Source organism: Schistocerca serialis, chromosome 9 (genome assembly GCF_023864345.2).
Source record: "Schistocerca serialis cubense isolate TAMUIC-IGC-003099 chromosome 9, iqSchSeri2.2, whole genome shotgun sequence".
Classification (NCBI taxonomy): Eukaryota; Metazoa; Arthropoda; class Insecta; order Orthoptera; family Acrididae; genus Schistocerca; species Schistocerca serialis.
The window spans coordinates 272,224,964-272,244,847 of record NC_064646.1 but is presented as its reverse complement, the minus strand read 5'-3'; the positions used below and the strand labels follow the sequence as shown (position 1 = coordinate 272,244,847).

The following is a 19,884-nucleotide window of genomic DNA, read 5'->3' as shown; positions in this document are numbered from 1 at the left end:
GAGTTTACTCCCCCAGTTGACATGGTGAGCTTATTAGAAGTCGGCTCAGTGAATTTTTGAGTAAAATCTAAAATTTGAACAAATGTCAGGTGCTACAGTTTTGCTTCATGCCCTCTAGCGCTGCTGCCAGTCCTTAAGATCTACAATGTGTAATGTGTGCGGTGCAAAGCATAAACATGAGGAGAGTATGAAGTTACTGCAAGTGTACCATGTCTGATTTGAACACGAAAGTCTTTAAAATACACATCTCAAAATCCTTGTTTTTTCTGTATGAAATCTGTCATAGCACATAATCCTCATGAAAAGTGTATTTTCAGCACTTCACAAAATGCGCCCTTCCCTATCAGCACTCCAGTCGCTGAAGGGCCACTCCCCCTCTCCACACATCCAACAGCCGAGCTCATTTTGTGTGTGTGTTAGTGTGGTGAGGCAATACTAACCTTACGACTTACCTTGGAAGAAAGATTAAGGAAAGGCAAACATACGTTTCTAGCATTTGTAGACTTAGAGAAAGCTTTTGGCAATGTTAACTGGAATACTCTCTTTCAAATTCTGAAGGTGGCAGGGGTAAAACACAGGGAGCGAAAGGCTATTTACAATTTGTACAGAAACCAGATGGCAGTTATAAGAGTCGAGGGGCATGAAAGGGAAGCAGTGGTTGGGAAAGGAGTGAGACAGGGTTGTAGCCTCTCCCCGATGATATTCAATCTGTATATTGAGCAAGCAGTAAAGGAAACAAAAGAAAAATTCGGAGTAGGTATTAAAATTCATGGAGAAGAAGTAAAAACTTTGAGGTTTGCCGATGACATTGTAATTCTGTCAGAGACAGCAAAGGACTTGGAAGAGCAGTTGAACGGAATGGACAGTGTCTTGAAAGGAGGATATAAGATGAACATCAACAAAAGCAAAACGAGGATAATGGAATGTAGTCAAATTAAATCGGGTGATCCTGAGGGAATTAGATTAGGAAATGAGACACTTAAAGTAGTAAAGGAGTTTTGCTATTTAGGGAGTAAAATAACTGATGATGGTCGAAGTAGAGAGGATATAAAATGTAGACTGGCAATCGCAAGGAAAGCATTTCTGAAGAAGAGAAATTTGTTAACATAGAGTATAGATTTAAGTGTCAGGAAGTCGTTTCTGAAAGTATTTGTATGGAGTGTAGCCATGTATGGAAATGAAACATGGACGATAACTAGTTTGGACAAGAAGAGAATAGAAGCTTTCGAAATGTGGTGCTACAGAAGAATGCTAAAGATAAGGTGGGTAGATCACGTAACTAATGAGGAGGTATTGAATAGGATTGGGGAGAAGAGAAGTTTGTGGCACAACTTGACTAGAAGAAGGGATCGGTTGGTGGGACATGTTTTGAGGCATCAAGGGATCACAAATTTAGCATTGGAGGGCAGCGTGGAGGGTAAAAATTGTAGAGGGAGACCAAGTGATGAATACACTAAGCAGATTCAGAAGGATGTAGGTTGCAGTAAGTACTGGGAGATGAAGCTTGCACAGGAGGATAGAGTAGCATGGAAAGCTGCATCAAACCAGTCTCAGGACTGAAGACCACAACAACAACAACAACAACAACAGTGTGGTGTGGTGGCTGCACTGGCTATTGGGTGATTTAACAAGTCTCCGGCCAATTAGAACTCACTAGCAGGAAGTGGGCAGATTTTTTTCTGCATAATGACAAAGCATATTTTTCAAGGCTCAGTGTTTGAATTTAAAACGTTAACAATTGATGTTCTTGCTGAATAAAGTACATCGGAACTGTGTGCAAAAAGATGAGACTGTTTTATAAGTGGCACAAGGAAGTGGTGATTGGGCCTCTTTGTCATGTATTGGCTCAGTCTGGAACACTTTGTGATGACTGTCTTGTTTTTCCATTACCGCTGCAACATATGTGTAGTTGTATCATAACTGTGCTGTGAAGCTAAATGTTGCAAGTTGTGTTGGCAACACCAATCGTGGATCACATCAGCATTTCCTCTCACATCTCCCCTTTCCACAATGGTCTACAATATTTCCTTAACTCCGCCGCCACCTGTGGTGTGAACAGTCTCTTTTGTGCCACTTATGAAGCGTTCAGTCATATCAGAAGTCATAGGAAGGAAACGGGATGAAGTCATGCGAGACGTTGAGTAAGAACATAGAATCAAGGTAAACCTTACTAGGAAGAAATGGAAAATCGGGAAGTTTTTGGCATTGATCTTTCTGCTTTTTCACAGTGGCTACAAATTTATGGTGTAGAATTGCGAAAAACATAAGAGAACGTAAAATTGAAGTTCTATTGTAAATGTTAAATGAAACTTGTTTGGCCATCAAAAGGCCAGTATGTGATATTTTCAGCAACTTGTACCGTAGAATCTTATCGAAAGAACCTCTTGTAAAACCCAAAGAAATTCTGGTCACATATAAAGGCTATCTGTGCTATGTAAGGCAGTGTCAGGACACTCACGGATGACGCAGGAACTGAAATTGGTAGTAGGAAAACAAAAGCAAAAATACTGGACTGTTCTAGATGCTGTTTTACCAAAGAAAATATAGTAGTACTGCTCCAGTTTTTCTTGCTGAACTACAAAGATGAGTAGTACATATGTGTCAGAGGTGTTGAGAAATAACTGAGATTGCTAATAATGAACAAAAACTCCAGGGTCCGATGGGATCCCTAACAGATTCTACACTGAATTTGTGACTTGAGTTAGTCCCTGTTTTAATTGTAACTGTAGATCCTTCAAGCAAAAGCCTTTCCAGTAATTCGAAGAAAGGGCAGAACCCACACACCTGTACAAGAAGGGTAGCAGAAGAGGTCCACAAAACCATTCTCCAGTGTCTATGGCATCCATCTGTTGTACAACCTTGTTACATAATGAGCTGTTAAAAGGAATGATCCGAAACCCAACTTGTGCTTTTTTCACAATATGTCTTGAAAGGAATGTATAAATACTAGGTAGATGCAGTATTTCTTGTCTTCTGAAAATCATTTTATTTGGTGCCAGGCAAACGCATATTAATGCAGTTGCGATCGTATGAAGTACCAAAACAAATTTTTTGGGATTGTGGATTTCTGGATAAGGATGACAAAGCAATTTATCTTGTATATAGAGCCCTTCAAATGTGTAGAAGTAATTTTAAATGTGTCACTAAGGAAAGGTGTTGGGTTCGTTGCTGTTCACGATTGGCAGATCAAAACTGCGTGCTGGACTGAGACTCGAACTCGGGACCTTGCCTTTCATGGGCAAGTGCTCTACCAACTGAGCTACCCAAGCACAACTCACGCGCCGTCCTCACAAGCTTCACTTCTGCCAATATCTTGTCTCCTACCTTCCAAGCTTTACAGAAACTCTCCTGCGAACCTTGCAGAACTAGCACTCCCGAAAGTTTGAAAGGTAGGAGATGAGATACTGGCACAAGTAAAGCTTGTGAGGACGGGGTGTGAGTCATGCTTGGGTAGCTGAGTTGGTAGAGCACTTGCCCACAAAAGGCAAAGGTCCCAAGTTCGAGTCTCAGTCCGGCACACAGTTTTGATCTGCCAGGAATTTTCATATCAGTGCACACTCCGCTGCAGAGTGAAAATCTCATTCTGAATATTAACCTCATACATTTTGTTGATGATGCAATCATCTATAAAAAATAAGTGTCACAAATATGCCATTTGCAAAATGGTGTAAAGATTGGCAGCTAGTTGCAAAAATTATGTAATGTAAAATTTTGCTCTTCACAAAATGCAGAAATGTAGTATCATATGACTTCAGTATCAGTGGTGTCACACTTGCAATGAGAAATCCTGATTTAGTTATCCTATTTCTGACTTTGCTTATGTCCTTTAAATCATTCAGTTATATGTTATAAGTTTTTCCAGTAAGGTATAACTTTGTTTCTTTCTTCAAAGTAATTTACCTCTTACAGCTAGCATCTTATTGACATACCAACGAGACAGTTGTCTCATTCCAAATAGTGTTCTAGGGGTCCCCACTTGACCACCTCAGATCCTGTTAAAAATGAATGAGTGTGTGTGTGTGTGTGTGTGTGTGTGTGTGTGTGTGTGTGTGTGTGTGTGTACATATGTGTATGTTAGGTCACTGTTCAAAAATTTTGTCTCAATTCTTTCAGTGGTTCCAGAACTAGGGCCACCTTAGTGGACCCATACCAAATCATAAAGTGCACGGGGTGAATAATTTGGCCAACTTTGGTATAGCTTTGTGCATCTGATGTGCCATCTATCGCCTTGAATTTTTGTACAGTAGTACAACTTTTAGTGCTGAATGCAGCTATAGCACTCAAATTGCTCAGTTATAATGCCCCCTTATGCTACTTGGTCTGAAAGTGCTTTGTAAAATTTATCACGATAGTTTTGTCACACTTAAAGTATCTTTTACTAAAAGGGAAAAAACGCCTATGACCTAGATTTTTGAGCTGCTAACCAACAACCATGTGCTCACTATACTACACCAGTATTAGCATTTATGAGTATGTAGTTCTGATTTTATTGATCCTTGTTTCAAGTGTCAATTTGAAAATTGAAAATCTACAGCTTTTTTCAGGACCAGTTTCTAATATGGCTATCGTCTCTGATCTTCTTTTAACTGACACCATTGGAAAGAGCTCATTTTTTGCTACAGGGAACATTAAAAAGTAGAATGTAGTTTTCAGTATAAGGTTTTTAAACTATCTTCAAAGATACCTTAGCTTTTGTGCATACTGCATGTTTGACAAAATAATTTAAATGAATGCCATACAGAAATGAGCAAATAAACAACATTCTTGTGAACTTACTAAGCAATAAGTTCACAAAATGAACCGAGCATCATAAATTTGTTGCATGAGTTCATGCAACCATATTCGTAGCTCTAAAATTCTCTTCATGCTCTTCAGCACATCTGATGGGTAAGTGTATCTCCGACCCATAAAATTGGCGCTTGGAGCTGGCAAACTGCTGATTATCCACTCCTCTGGGATCCAGCAGGTGTCCTCCCATAGAGTGTAATGAAATGAATGAATTGGACCATGTAGATGCATGAAGCTGACTAAGGCATCTCGTTCTTCCAGTGATATGTCACAGATGTTTCCAATCCACCATTTGTTGTCATAAATGCAGGCTATGTATTGCCCAGATTGGATGCTGTCAGTTGGAACACTCGAAGTATGCTGATTGATCAACACTTGCAATAAATGACACTGATCAACACTTGCAATAAATGACACTGTGTCATTGGAAACTGCTAATTTGTAACCATTTTTCATAGATTGTTCTGAAGCAGTGGTTTTCTCTGGTCCCTGCAGCTGTCCAACCATTTCCAAATCTCCTTTCTTGCAAAGGTCTTGCAGCATCAGTTTCTTCCTTTGTTATAAAAGGAATTTAATTCTGTGAACTTGTTCATCACAAATTCTGAAGAGATCACTTGGTGCTAGAATTTGATCTGAAAGTTGGTCCTTGGAGACTTGGCTCTTGCTGCTAATTGCTTTATTGTGTCCCCAATACCATCACATGGAAACTTTCCACAGCTTGTGGTGAAAAAGTTCCATTCTGCACTGATACTAAAGTCATTGTAGTGCTGACATAGATCCATGAAGTTCTTGAAATATTTCTATTGGGCAGCTGATCCATCGCTGAAATAGCTGATGCGCTTCAGCACTGGAAAGTTGGTTCTCAGATGATCAAGCAGCTTGGAGCAGAAAACGTGAATTGCAACTGTATCATATCGCAAGCAATAGCTGATGGTGCCGAAGCTAAGAGATTCGATCTTTCCAGTCAAAGCCTTGTGATAAATAACAAAGGGATGTAATGTGGCCTGACTATTTTCACAATGGAATCCTTGTACAGTGTCCTGCACAATAAATGAATAATTTTCTGCAAAATCCATCAGAACAACCAGCTTTCCATATTCTAGATTTTCTTTGCTTCCTTTTAGGTAGTTGCTTTGATGCTTTGCTATGTAATGATGGGGTAAGAGATATGCAATTTTGGTCACAATGTTTTCGATAAATTCTTCAGTTGTTGACTGCTTTGTGTCCAGGTTATATCGGTCAGCATGTATCCATTCCTTGTATTCAGTTGTTTCCTCAATGTAGTTCCCTTCAAATGTAGTTTCTACAAATCTTTCCAAAACTTCTAATACAGGGCATTGGTCACATTGTCGGAGCATGCAATCTTTTGAATCCATATAGCAAGTCATTTTGGCTAACAAACTCTTGTAGTAATCCTTAATTGGAGTCGCTGCTAGCACAACTTGACATTTTGATGAGCTGTACGAAAACAATCTGAGTGTTGCTGAACCAACTGTGATGTACCACTTTGGCTGGAGCTCACAAAATTTGGAAAAGCCAACTTTTGGTAAATGTTGTCTGTGATATTCTTGATAGGCTAATTTCAAGTTACAAAGCAGCAAACGTTTCTGCGTATGAACTTTTGGGCCAGTTGGTGTCCTTATAGCAAAAAGTCCTTTTTTCCAGGGCAGATTCGACTTACTTCATCACCTTCGTAGAATTTTGCTACACTTCCCTTAATATCTTCTTGCAAAGTCTTTCCTCGCTTTGGATCTGGTTTCATTAATATGCCTTTCCCTTCTTCAGCTTTCTGGCAGTTTTCACCATTTGCTCAGATGCGTTGAATTCTTCAATCTTTTTTTTAAATGCTCCAACTGCTAGGGGCCAAAGTTAAAATCTGAATTTTCTCAGAACCTGAGGACACCACCTGCTTTGCTTTCAATTCATCGATGTGCACTTTGTATGAAGAGAAATCGTGACAGTTTTGACCTGGTTGCGGTTCTATAACATCTGCTTTAAGCCTGCCAGTTTCAGCAATTTTGGTAGTCACTGCCATTTGAACTTGCCTTATCGTTAGTTTTGCATATCCACTAGAATCTCGGTTTGAAATGCACTGAAATTTGTGTTGAAACAACAATTGCTGTCTAGCTAAAGTTCAAGCTGTCTGAAGCAACTGTATCATCATCAAACTCTGATGATGGCAATTGCTTGGTCCTTTTTTTTTTTTTTTTTTTGCATTGATGTCAACTCTACGAGCAGGGCAAAGCTTCTGTCCAGGCTCAACATCATCTTATATAGTGTGAATGTATAAAAGTCGGCTGTCGCAACATGAATAGGACACAGACCTTTGAGCACATGATTCTTCTTTTGAAATAGATTGCAGCATGATTTCGACAAATATTGAAACCTGGTCAACAGTTGTGCTTCATGATGTAAATATATTTTGGCATTACTATCACACTGAAATCCAACTTGTCAAATTGGCAAATTCCAGTCCTCAGAAGTCACTAATTGACTTCAGAAGGTGTTTGTCCTCTGTGAACTTAGTTAATTGATTTGTCCAATGGTGCACTGCTCTAGGTCCATATTTACATTGTTTGAAACCATAACAAGTTGTAACTTTAGCAGTTATTCAATAATGGATTGAAGGAATCAACCAAGCTGCAAGGTAAACATTCACAGGTGATAACCACAAATGATGCAGTGATTGACAATTTCCATGTAAACATGAATGACACCCAAATCAAATTACATCTTATATAGTGTGAATGTATAAAATGGAAATACTGGAGAACATTCTGGAATTTTGTGTAAGTTTCTGGTGCCTTGTTATAAAACTGTTGTACCTGCATGTAAGTTTCTGGAATCCATGCCTTGTTTTATAAAACAATCTGCATATTAAATTTCCAGAAGTTTCTGGAATCTGTTATAAAAGTCATACCACCAAGTTGAATTTCCAGAAGTTTTTGGAATCCATGCCCTGTGTTATAAAGCAGCAATATCTGCATCTCAATTTACAGAAATTTCTCGAACCCATGCCCTGTGTTATAAACAGTCATACCTGCATACCTAATTTCCAGAAATTTCTGGAACCCATATATGAAACAATTTTAACTGCACATCAGAGGACCAAAAGTATCATGCTGCAAATAATTTGTGCTAACAAATTACATCACAAGTGCCTTGACATTCTCCAGCACAATAGCTGCCAACACGTTAATCCATGCAGTAAGCGTAATAGCTTAGGTTTCTTTTAATCTACTTTAAACACCTTATATGGAAAATTACCATTTACTTTTTCAAGTCCCTTGTACCAAAAAATGTTTTCTTTTCAGTGGTGTCAATAAAAAGATGGCCAGAGTTGATAGCAATATAGAAAACTGATCCTGAAAAGTGCTAGAAATTTGCAATTTTCAATTTGACACTTGAGACAATCGTCAGTAAAATCAGAACTATTTATTCATAAATGTTAATACTGGTGTAGTATAGTGAGCACCTGGTTGTAGGCTAGCAGCCCAAAAATCGAGGTTCCAGCTTCCTTTCCCTTATAGTAAAGGATGGTTAAAGTAGGTCTGGAATCTTTCATGATAAAATTTAGAAGGCATTTTCAGGCTAAGTATCATAATGGATAGTCATTTCTAAGGAATTTGAATGCTTTAGCCGCATTCGGCAACAAAAGTTGTACTAGCATAAAAAAATTCAGAGTGATAGGTATCACAGAAGATGCACAAAGTTAACCGAATTCTTCACACTGTGTGCTTTTTGACTTGATATGGTCCTCAATGGTGAGCCAAAATTTTGCACATTGACCTAACACATACATATATATACAAAAACAAGTTTTGAACCGAATCTGAGATGGTAGAGTGGGGACCATTTTTTATTCTAGGTCACTTTACATGGAATGACCCCAATGCAAATTTCCGACTTGGGCTGTGCCTTATGTGCATTTAGTTTACTGTTCTTGTACTTTGTGGTCAACGCAAAATTGTCCGTTGTCAATATGTCAGATATGCTTTACTTTGTTTGAACATGCAGTTCATTCCTTACATAATTGCCTTCCAACAAGTGACATTTTAAGGATTGTGTTTGTTAATGGTGTGGTTTCAAGTATACAGCCAAGTTGTTTCCGTTTCATTAACAACGTTTTGGCTGTCGAACCATTTGTCACCTTCAGGTGCTGTGAGTTTTGGTGTTATAGCATCTATTGGGCAGGCCTCCACAGCTAAGCTTTTGCTGTTGTGCAGCCTGAACTCCAATTGGACTATGAACTATTGTTTGCTCATGCATCACTATCTATAGCTGAATTAGGCTCCTGGTGCCCACTGTGCCCTTTGATTCTCTTATGTTTTTCAGAGCCTGTACTGGTATTTTCCAAAAAGTCCATGCTCTTAGTGTTTTGCAGCCCCCTGTTGGATGTGGTGGCCAGCAATGTAATAAATTGTGTGCGTTATTTAAATTGAAACTGCCATTTCTGTTTTGTAGATTTTCTGACATCTTTATTTCAGTAGAATCCATAATTACTCTATCTCAGAAACTGTTTGCACCACAGTACTAGTCTCTTCAAATTTCATTTCACAATTACATTTGAAGCACATTCGCAGCAGCTGATCTTCTTGGTTGTCACTGATGTTCCTTGCATTACTCAAGATGTATTTTGTGCCACTTACATGGCATGAGGGACACATCCAGCTTTTGAAGACTTAGACTGTGTTCAAAATTACAAAGAAAATTTTTTATAGTTGGGGCACCTAAAAGAAGTCTTGTATGCAGAGACCATGCTGGACATCCTGATACTGGAATAATGCATTCATGCTGCCTGTGACAGCATTTGGTTGCAGGATGGCACATTTTAATGTGTGTCCGTTCTTACTGTGTCGTGTTCAAGATGCTTAGAGGTCTGTTGGGACTGTCTTGAACACCTCGTCTAATGGTCTTATCACAGCATAGCATGCACTCTATTGTACTGTACAGAAATGATGGATCAATAATTCTTATCCTCATGGGGATCATTTCCTGCGTTTTTCCCCTATTTAGCACAATCGCCCTATATATACAGGGCTATTACAAATGATTGAAGCGATTTCATAAATTCACTGTAGCTCCATTCATTGACATATGGTCACGACACACTACAGATACGTAGAAAAACTCATAAAGTTTTGTTCGGCTGAAGCCGCACTTCAGGTTTCTGCCGTCAGAGCGCTCGAGAGCGCAGTGAGACAAAATGGCGACAGGAGCCAAGAAAGCGTATGTCGTGCTTGAAATGCACTAACATCAGTCAGTCATAACAGTGCAACGACACTTCAGGACGAAGTTCAACAAAGATCCACCAACTGCTAAATCCATTCAGCGATGGTATGCACAGTTTAAAGCTTCTGGATGCCTCTGTAAGGGGAAATCAACGGGTCGACCTGCAGTGAGCGAAGAAACGGTTGAACTCGTGCGGGCAAGTTTCATGCGTAGCCCGCGGAAAATTGGCTCATGCCACAACTGGAGACCGACAGCGCCGACTTCATCTTTCAACAGGATGGTGCTCCACCGCACTTCCATCATGATGTTCGGCATTTCTTAAACAGGAGATTGGAAAACCAATGGATCGGTCGTGGTGGAGATCATGATCAGCAATTCGTGTCATGGCCTCCACGCTCTCCCGACTTAACCCCATGCGATTTCTTTCTGTGTGGTTATGTGAAAGATTCAGTGTTTAAACCTCCTCTACCAAGAAACGTGCCAGAACTGCGAGCTCGCATCAGCGATGCTTTCGAACTCATTGATGGGGACATGCTGCGCCGAGTGTGGGAGGAACTTGATTACCGGCTTGATGTCTGCCGAATCACTAAAGGGGCACGTATCGAACATTTGTGAATGCCTAAAAAGCTTTTTGGGTTTTTGTATGTGTGTGCAAAGCATTGTGAAAATATCTCAAGTAATAAAGTTATTGTAGAGCTGTGAAATCGCTTCAATCATTTGTAATAACCCTGTACTTTCTCCTAACATGTCGAGGAAAGGTAGCTTGCCCTCTTTTTAATGTTCGGGAGTGTTAATGTAGGAAGGATGGAGCTTAAATGTTCCAGGAAGTCTTTAAGCTTTTTTGTTCCATGTGGCCACAGTACAAAATGTCATGCACATATTGATAGAAATGCGTTGGTTTGAACTCGATGGAGTCTAATGCCTTTACGTCAGTGTTCCATACATAGGTTTGACATGACATGTGATAACAGACCACCTATTAGAATGCCATTGGTTTGTTCATATTATTTCCTGCCAGCCAGGAAATAGTGCCATCAGAAAATTCCTAAAATGTTTGGAGACGCTACTGTTGAACTTCTCTGCAATTAATTTCAAGATTTTAATTTTACTAAATGGGACTCTCATATAGAGGGAGATCACATCCAAAATGATGGCAATATATGTATACCGTAAGTGCAGTTGACTGTGGTTGTGTACAAAGTGAACAGGGATTTGATGGTGTTGGTCACTCTGATGTGGTGCAGACTGTTAGAACAATTGAGGAAAGATGCAAGATATGTTAGTGACACACTCCCTTAAAACAGAGTGTAAGGGTGCAAATGCATATGGTGATAAATAGACATTTGTGATGCACCCTCACTGCTGAATTGAGATTTCGAGATTCTGTGTGTTTATAGAAATACACATAAGGCTGAGAATTGAATTGCAAAGGAGTAGGTTTAAGTAATAATAGCAGTTGTAGGTAAAAGGAAATTAGGTTCTATTTGAATTGGTGTGGTGATTTATGTTGGAGATATTCTGGGGAGTGCCAGACGGACGCTCGTGACATCAGAACAGACAGAACCTCAGTGTCTGTTCTATTTAAATGAAGTAGGTATTTGATCTGAATGAAAAAAAATGGGGAGGGGAAGGAGACTAGAAACAGCAAACCATTGATTACCCAATTGCCGTTTTCTGACGTGATGCGGATCATTGCATAAATCTTCATAATTTTAGTAAATTAAAGTTTCTCAGAAACCCTCAGTCAGTCCTCTCAAGAATTTGAGAGTTGCCTTGAACTGCTTTTGGGTATAGATATTTAAGTTCTGAACTTCACATACCATAAATAGAAAATATTACAAAAATTCAGGTGTCCAAAGGTCTCCTTGTCAGGCATATTAAGACAGTATCTCTCTACAGTTGCAGTTCTATAATATTTAAACTATCTAATATGACGGAGTAAACTGAGCTTTTATCCTTTTTTCTTTTTTATCAGTTCGTTGCTGTGCTTGAAGTCTTAAACATGATAAACTGGAAGGAAATAATTTTGCTTTGCCTAAGGCAGAGTGCTTGTGAAAATTATTAATGAAACTTACATTGTTAAAAATTCATATTTTTACTGACATTAGTCATTAATATAAGGTTATTCTTGCCACATGATATGAGATGGTATAGTTCAGTTGTGTGTTTTGCTTGCCGAAAAAAAACTTTAAAATGGAGCACTGGGTTTTGTATTAGGCAATTCATATACGTTCTCATTATGTCGTAAGTTTTCATGCCTACTCTATATTCTGTACAGCTCCTCCAGTCGAGCTTCCACCCTCCTGTGCCAAGACAAGTTTCTCTTTTTCTGCTCACTCGTGCATCTAGAGTCCTTGAAGGGGCCATTGTCTTTTATTTTGCATTCTCGTAAAACAGTTGTCTGTCAACATTAAATAGACCTCGTTTGTTTAAATGTGCTAGGCAAATTGCTGCATACCAAGAATACAATTCATTGCTGTTAAATACTTTCAAAAATGTATTTTAAAATAATAAATGAAAAAAACTAAGTATTTACTAGCTGCCTTGTGGCAGTTATTGGATTTACTGAAATGTTTATTAAATTTTTTCTGATTAGATTGTAACTAGTGATCCCTCCCGGCTTTGCAAGGGTAATATTAGTACCTATGGCCAGATGACTCGTCACTACATATTATAAATATATTTAACTTTTTCTGCCTGTATGTGAGGGCTGATCTCAGGGAGTCCTGTATGGTTTTTGATATAGTTTTCAGTAATAGATTCATGAACAAACTTTGTATATATAATTAAAAGATCATATTGCCGTTGATACTTAATGCTACTCATGTAAAGTTGGGGCAGGTCACTAGTAAATTATATACACAAACCTTCCTTGTAAATCAGTCTGCCCATTAGTGAAAACTGTATCAAAATCCCTACAGTCGTTACCGACATTGGCCTCTACATACAGACAAAAAGTAAGTGTGTGTGTGTGTGTGTGTGTGGGGGGGGGGGGGACTTTAATTTGTAATATGTGATGATGTTGGCAGTCAGTATAGAACTTGACATTCATAGTGTACACCTAGAGTTGTAGCTCCCACTTACTCCATCGGTCCCAGTGTGTAAAAATTTCTTAAATTGTGAAGTGAACGTTGATATAATTTTGTAGATTATTTTTATATTTTGATTTACCCCCAACCTTTACACTCATGGTCTTTCGAATTAGACTGACCAACCTAATAGTGTATCCAATGAGAATAATCAATTTTTGAAAATATAGTATGGTGAAATGTTCCCTGTTAAATGCCAGAGAGCTATTCAAAGAATTTTTTCAGTAACTTTCCTGTGTTTATTTTTATTTGCCTTTATGTGTGTTGCAATCCTCTGGCAGACTGACCATGAAGTTATTTCATAGCTGTAGCCTCAGTCACCAGTGCATGTTCTTCTCCACTATCTTAAATGCCATTTCAGAAAATCAGCTTCTACGAAATGACGTCGATTTCTTGTAAAACGTATATACTGTCTCTTAGTCACAATTTGGAACACACCCATTTAGATTGTTTGCAGACTTTTATACAGACAGTGCTTGTCTCTGCAAATCCATCAAAATCCAGGTGTGGACTTCATTTCTCAAGACATCACTTTGACTTTTAGGTTCTGTGGCCCATAGTGCATTTCCAAGCTGGGGCAGCAGTGGTCTGAAGTAATTGCCCATCTAGCAGGTGCTGCAGTGCACAGAAAGACTGCCCTTGTTACCCTGTCTTGCAGATACACTGCATCCATCCAAACTCTGGCACATGCACAAACAAAACAAATTCTGTGCATAGTGTGTGGGTCGAAACTAACTACGTAGCTAATGAGAAAACACTTTCCAAAATCACGGCCATAATCAGTTGAATACAGACAGACATGGGGTGGGTGACAAATTGCATCCACAAAATTACACTCCTGGAAATGGAAAAAAGAACACATTGACACCGGTGTTTCAGACCCACCATACTTGCTCCGGACACTGCGAGAGGGCTGTACAAGCAATGATCACACGCACGGCACAGCGGACACACCAGGAACCGCGGTGTTGGCCGTCGAATGGCACTAGCTGCGCAGCGTTTGTGCACCGCCGCCGTCAGTGTCAGCCAGTTTGCCGTGGCATACGGAGTTCCATCGCAGTCTTTAACACTGGTAGCATGCCGCGACAGCGTGGACGTGAACCGTATGTGCAGTTGACGGACTTTGAGCGAGGGCGTGTAGTGGGCATGCGGGAGGCCGGGTGGACGTACCGCCGAATTGCTCAACACGTGGGGCGTGAGGTCTCCACAGTACATTGATGTTGTCGCCAGTGGTCGGCGGAAGGTGCACAAGCCCGTCGACCTGGGACCGGACCGCAGCGACGCACGGATGCACGCCAAGACCGTAGGATCCTACGCAGTGCCGTAGGGGACCGCACCGCCACTTCCCAGCAAATTAGGGACACTGTTGCTCCTGGGGTATCAGCGAGGACCATTCGCAACAGTCTCCATGAAGCTGGGCTACGGTCCCGCACACCGTTAGGCCGTCTGCCGCTCACGCCCCAACATCGTGCAGCCCGCCTCCAGTGGTGTCGCGACAGGCGTGAATGGAGGGACGAATGGAGACGTGTCGTCTTCAGTGATGAGAGTCGCTTCTGCCTTGGTGCCAATGATAGTCGTATGTGTGTTTGGCACCGTGCAGGTGAGCGCCACAATCAGGACTGCATACGACCGAGGCACACAGGGCCAACACCCGGCATCATGGTGTGGGGAGCGATCTCCTACACTGGCCGTACACCACTGGTGATCGTCGAGGGGACACTGAATAGTGCACGGTACATCCAAACTGTCATCGAACCCATCGTTCTACCATTCCTAGACCGGCAAGGGAACTTGCTGTTCCAACAGGACAATGCATGTCCGCATGTATCCCGTGCCACCCAACGTGCTCTAGAAGGTGTAAGTCAACTACACTGGCCAGCAAGATCTCCGGATCTGTCCCCCATTGAGCATGTTTGGGACTGGATGAAGCGTCGTCTCACGCGGTCTGCACGTCCAGCACGAACGCTGGTCCAACTGAGGCGCCAGGTGGAAATGGCATGGCAAGCCGTTCCACAGGACTACATCCAGCATCTCTACGATTGTCTCCATGGGAGAATAGCAGCCTGCATTGCTGCGAAAGGTGGACATACACTGTACTAGTGCCGACATTGTGCATGCTCTGTTGCCTGTGTCTATGTGCCTGTGGTTCTGTCAGTGTGATCATGTGATGTATCTGACGCCAGGAATGTGTCAATAAAGTTTCCCCTTCCTGGGACAATGAATTCACGGTGTTCTTATTTCAATTTCCAGGAGTGTATATTCTATCCAACAATGGATAGATAAAAAAAGTCTGCTTGGCAAGTGGCAACACGAGAAAAAACACACAAGATGTAGGAACATAAGTGTTTCCAAATCTCTTAATTTTTCCTCCTTACTTAGTGGGTAGATGTCCTCATCTATTCATGTTATATTTACAACTTAACAGTCCCACTTTCACCAAAATGATGGCAACATCTGTGAGAGACTGAAAGCATTAGGGTACCACTGTGATCTGTGATTCGTCAACAGCTGTGAAATTTAAAATTTTCCCAGTGAATTAAATGTTCGAATAGATTTTGAGATTGCAGCCAATCGTTGCAAACTTCACTCCACGATATTTTTACTGGATGCCTGCCAGTCATCTTCATGGGAGCCATTGAAGACTGACACTTTCTATAGCGTGCTGAGGGTATTGTCGCGCATGCATCAGTCACGGTGACAGAAGGACCACACCACCCGGCTGCAGCACCCTTGCTGGTGGAACTGCAAAGATTATATGTCTTTGGCACTGTGCTAGCCGCAATCATAGAAGTATTCTGGTGTGTTCGTCTGGAGCTAATCTAGGAGATGACAGGATTCCACGCGTTATCCAGTTGGTAGCTGCTGTCACGTTTCATTGGATTTTCTGCAGTGCATATTTCAATGGATTTTTTAAAGGGAAGTCCGAAAAAGATTTCACTCTGGCCAAAACAGATGTTTTGTCATACTCCATTGAACATCTGTTGGCAATACAGTGCTCTGCAGTTGTGTACTTACTAGGTTGCAGAAGTTGAGTGCAACATTTATGTTTTGTGCACCGTTCTTCCTCAGTGTATGTTGTTTGTCCCATGGTGTGGGATGGGTGATGGCAACTTGAAGAGTACAAGTACAAATCAGTGTGAGTGGGCTCACGATAAAGGGAATGTCTCAGATCTCTCTCTCTCTCTCTCTCTCTCTCTCTCTCTCTCTCTCTCTCTCTCTCTCTCTCTCTCTCTCTCCCTCTCTCTCCCCCCCCCCCCCCCCCCCCCCCAACCAAAACATTCAGGAATTGGACACAGTCATCTTTCTCTGATTCCATAGTAAATTGAATGTTCTCATGGATGCGGTTCATACGATGCAAAAACTCCATTAACTTATCTTCTCTGCAGGGCCACTCTGAAAATATCGTACATGTACCTCCAAAAAAACAGTTGATTTAAGAACTGCTGACTGAAGTGCTCCCTCCTCAAATTCCCCCATAAAAAAGTTAGCCACCAGAGGAGACAAGAGGCTGCCCATGATGATGCCGTCAATCTGTTAATTTTTTGTTAAACATACAATAGGAAAGAGCATGCCTGAAACGGTTTACCAATTAGTACCAGCAGGAGGTACCTATGTAGAAAGAGATCCTGTATCAAAACTCGCTAAAAGATTTTAACTACATAGGTGGAGAGCCCAAGTTCTGCTGATAAAATCTGCTGAGTTCTGTATATGATATTTGCCAACCAATGGTCTCGGCAAGTAAGCACATGTTTGGCTAAATCATACGTGGAGGCATCAATATTACTCAGTATAGTCCATAAAGGAAGGTCATACAGACTTGGTGGCATGCTGTCGTGTGGTCGTAACCACTTAATTGTCTTTGGAGGAAACGAGGAAGAATTTAGGAGTGTATATGTCTTCCGTTGCACGTGTGCTGGAGGGTCATACATCTTCTCCAAATACAAACGAAGTACCTTTATCGGCCTTCAGTACCACTATGTCCAGATGCTCTGAGATATTGTAGTGCAGCCCTTTCTTTAGAGATTATATTACTGTCATCTTGGAGATTTGCTCCAGACGAAGATGCGGGAATACTCCAATGATTGCAGCGAGCGGCAATGCCGAAGACAGCTTACCTTTGCAGTTCCACCAGCTAGGGCACTGCCAGCGTGTGGTGTGGTCCTTCGGTCACTGTGACTCTAACACATGCATAGTAATACTCTCAGTGCACTATGTAAGGTGCAGCAGAGAACAGCTTCATCAGTCTTTGACGGCTCACTTGAAGATGACTGACAGATGTCCAGTCGAAATATTGTGGAGAGAAGTTTACAATGACCAGCTGCAATCCCGAAATCTCTCTGAACATGATCAACAGTTCTCCTCGAGTCTTGGAGATTAGTCAAGTCCATTGCATGCACCTCTTGCTTGATGGTATCTCGCAATGCTGAGCACATTCAGAAGTCAGATGACCTTCATTATATGTAATATAATTTTAGTAAGGTCAGGTTCTGTGTTTCTGAGGGCAAATGTTATTGTAAAAGTTTAGATATTAAAAATGGTGTACTTTTATTGTGCCCTCTGTTTGTATTCATTTAATCCATATGAGAACATAGTGCGCAGCAGATTTTCCATAATCTTCATGATGACCAAACACTGCGCAAAATTGAAGGTTCATTGATCTCCGAGTCTTAGGACTTGTTGAGAATTTTGAATCAATGTCAAAAATCATATCTGAGACTGTACATCCAAATTTTATGTATGTCTTAATTACTACCTGTAAATTAATTTGTTTGTATTTCTCCTTTTCAGATGAAGGCAAGAAATTATGAGAAAGTAGAAAAGGTATGTGATCTTAGTGATAATGTTTTATTTCTGATATTGGTAAATAAAAACGCTGATTCATTTAAGACAAGTTATTTTTCATTTGGACTTCGTGTACAACACTTGGGAGGTGATGTTTTCTGGCAATTTTGGCTGACTAGATGGAAATCACAGAATTTTTGTATTAGAAACATGTATTTTTGTTTAAATTTCTTTGTGTGTGTCTAAACAAGACTCAGTGGAGCATTTTTGTTGGCAATTGCCTTTGAGCAAGTCCTTTTCACATTGGTGGGTCGATGCGTTACCTTGTTAGTTTCGAACAAAAGGAATTGGTAACAGAAATGTTTATCTTCTGCGAAAGTAACCTTGTATTTGTTTATATCTTCCATTGTAGATTGGGAGTGGAGAGGAAAGCATTGAAATCTTTAAACAGTTGTCTTTGTGAAACACAACAAAAACTGTGGTTCTCTCTAAGTATGTTGTCATAATAGTACAGGAGTTCACTGTGTCTTGAGTTCTAGATGTAGTACCTGTTTCCATGAAAATGATTTATTTTCCTAGTAGTATGAAGCACGTGATGGGGAGAAAATGGAAATTGGTGAAGAGATTTTAATAAATTTATTGCATTCATCAAATGACTGTGGTCATATTGTGCGCAAATTGAGAGAATTTAGTGTAAATCTTACACACCAAAACATTCTTCACAGGAGGCTTGGTACCTTTGATTAATACAGTTTGCCAAGTGCCAGAAAGTGCCACTTTCTGAGTTAACAATGCCTAATTCCCTCCTCTCTGAGTGGGTAATGAAGTTCTTGAGTGTATTGAAATTTTTTGATTGAACATTTAATGAACTGTGTTGATTGCTTCAGTAGGAAGCAGTGTATATTCAAGAACTTCTCTGAGTGAGTGAGAGTGTGATATAACATTTTCCCCTTAATAGAGATAGAATGTGATGAGTGGAAGAGCTCTAGTGTATTACTGAGATGGTTTTAGTATAATAACTTTTGGACATAATTTTTGTCTCTTGATAAACTTTGGCAGAAATCCTGTCTGCTGCTACCCTCTCCTTCGTTACCTCAGAAATGTAACTGCAGTATAAAATTTATTTTCTGATTCACACACGGCCTATGTTTTTTTGATGTGTTTTTGTACCGTTATAGTGTGCGCATACTAGAAGCTGTCCAATCAAGTGTACAAAGATGGTATTTCGTATTGCATCACAAAACGAGAACTAATATTTTTGTAAGAGCTCTTTCATTTCATCAAATTCTGTTTCAATGTGTCTCTTTATTGCAAGGCTGTGTTAAAGGGTCATTTATTAATCGACCCATGACCATCATTTCATATGCAGTCCCCCATATGGATCTTATGTAATATATAGAATTCAATAAAGACATTTTTTTTAACTCTTGGGACTGCACTTGGTTTCTGTTTAACAAGTAGTATTTGTAATTTCGTTGTGTAAAATATATTGTGTAAAATATTTACATCTCTCATTCTACTGCATAAAAATAAAATGCAAAGCAGTATGGTTTAACAGAAGTTTGATATATACTTCAGCTGTATTATAGATTATTTTTTGTTGTACTTTGTGTCTGTTTCGTGATTATTTCAACTGTCTAGTTTGTATGTCTTACAGAACACGAACATTTGTACAAGTTATGTTCTAAAAATATCAGAAATTTCACTTTTGAAATCAGCCTATTTTTGCTGTGTGTGTGTTTCATTATATTGCTGCATCTACTTTACTCCTTATCACCATTTTTATCAACTTAATGAACCAAAAAGCAGCAGTGTTAGGTAAATCTCATCAACTCTGTTACAGAAAACAGTATTGGTTTTAGGAAGCACTTTTTATTTTGTGGATTGCAGAAGAAGTGTGTGTGTGTAATTTAATTGTGGATGAAAGTTGGTGTATTCTTACTTTTGTTTAGTTTAATGCACTATCCGCCTTTGTGTTTCTGTGATTTGAGTT

The 19,884-nt window shown here is 40.0% G+C and overlaps 1 protein-coding gene across 2 annotated transcripts in view; it reads left to right on the top strand.

The window, feature by feature from the left end:
- Positions 1–19,884, top strand: part of LOC126418959 (protein suppressor of forked) — a 160,045-nt gene that overhangs the window by 41,349 nt on the left and 98,812 nt on the right. For both annotated transcript variants that reach the window (XM_050086005.1, XM_050086003.1), the window contains exon 3: positions 17,898–17,930. In XM_050086005.1, coding sequence (XP_049941962.1) covers positions 17,898–17,930 — 33 coding nt within the window. The remainder of the gene's footprint in view (positions 1–17,897; positions 17,931–19,884) is intronic.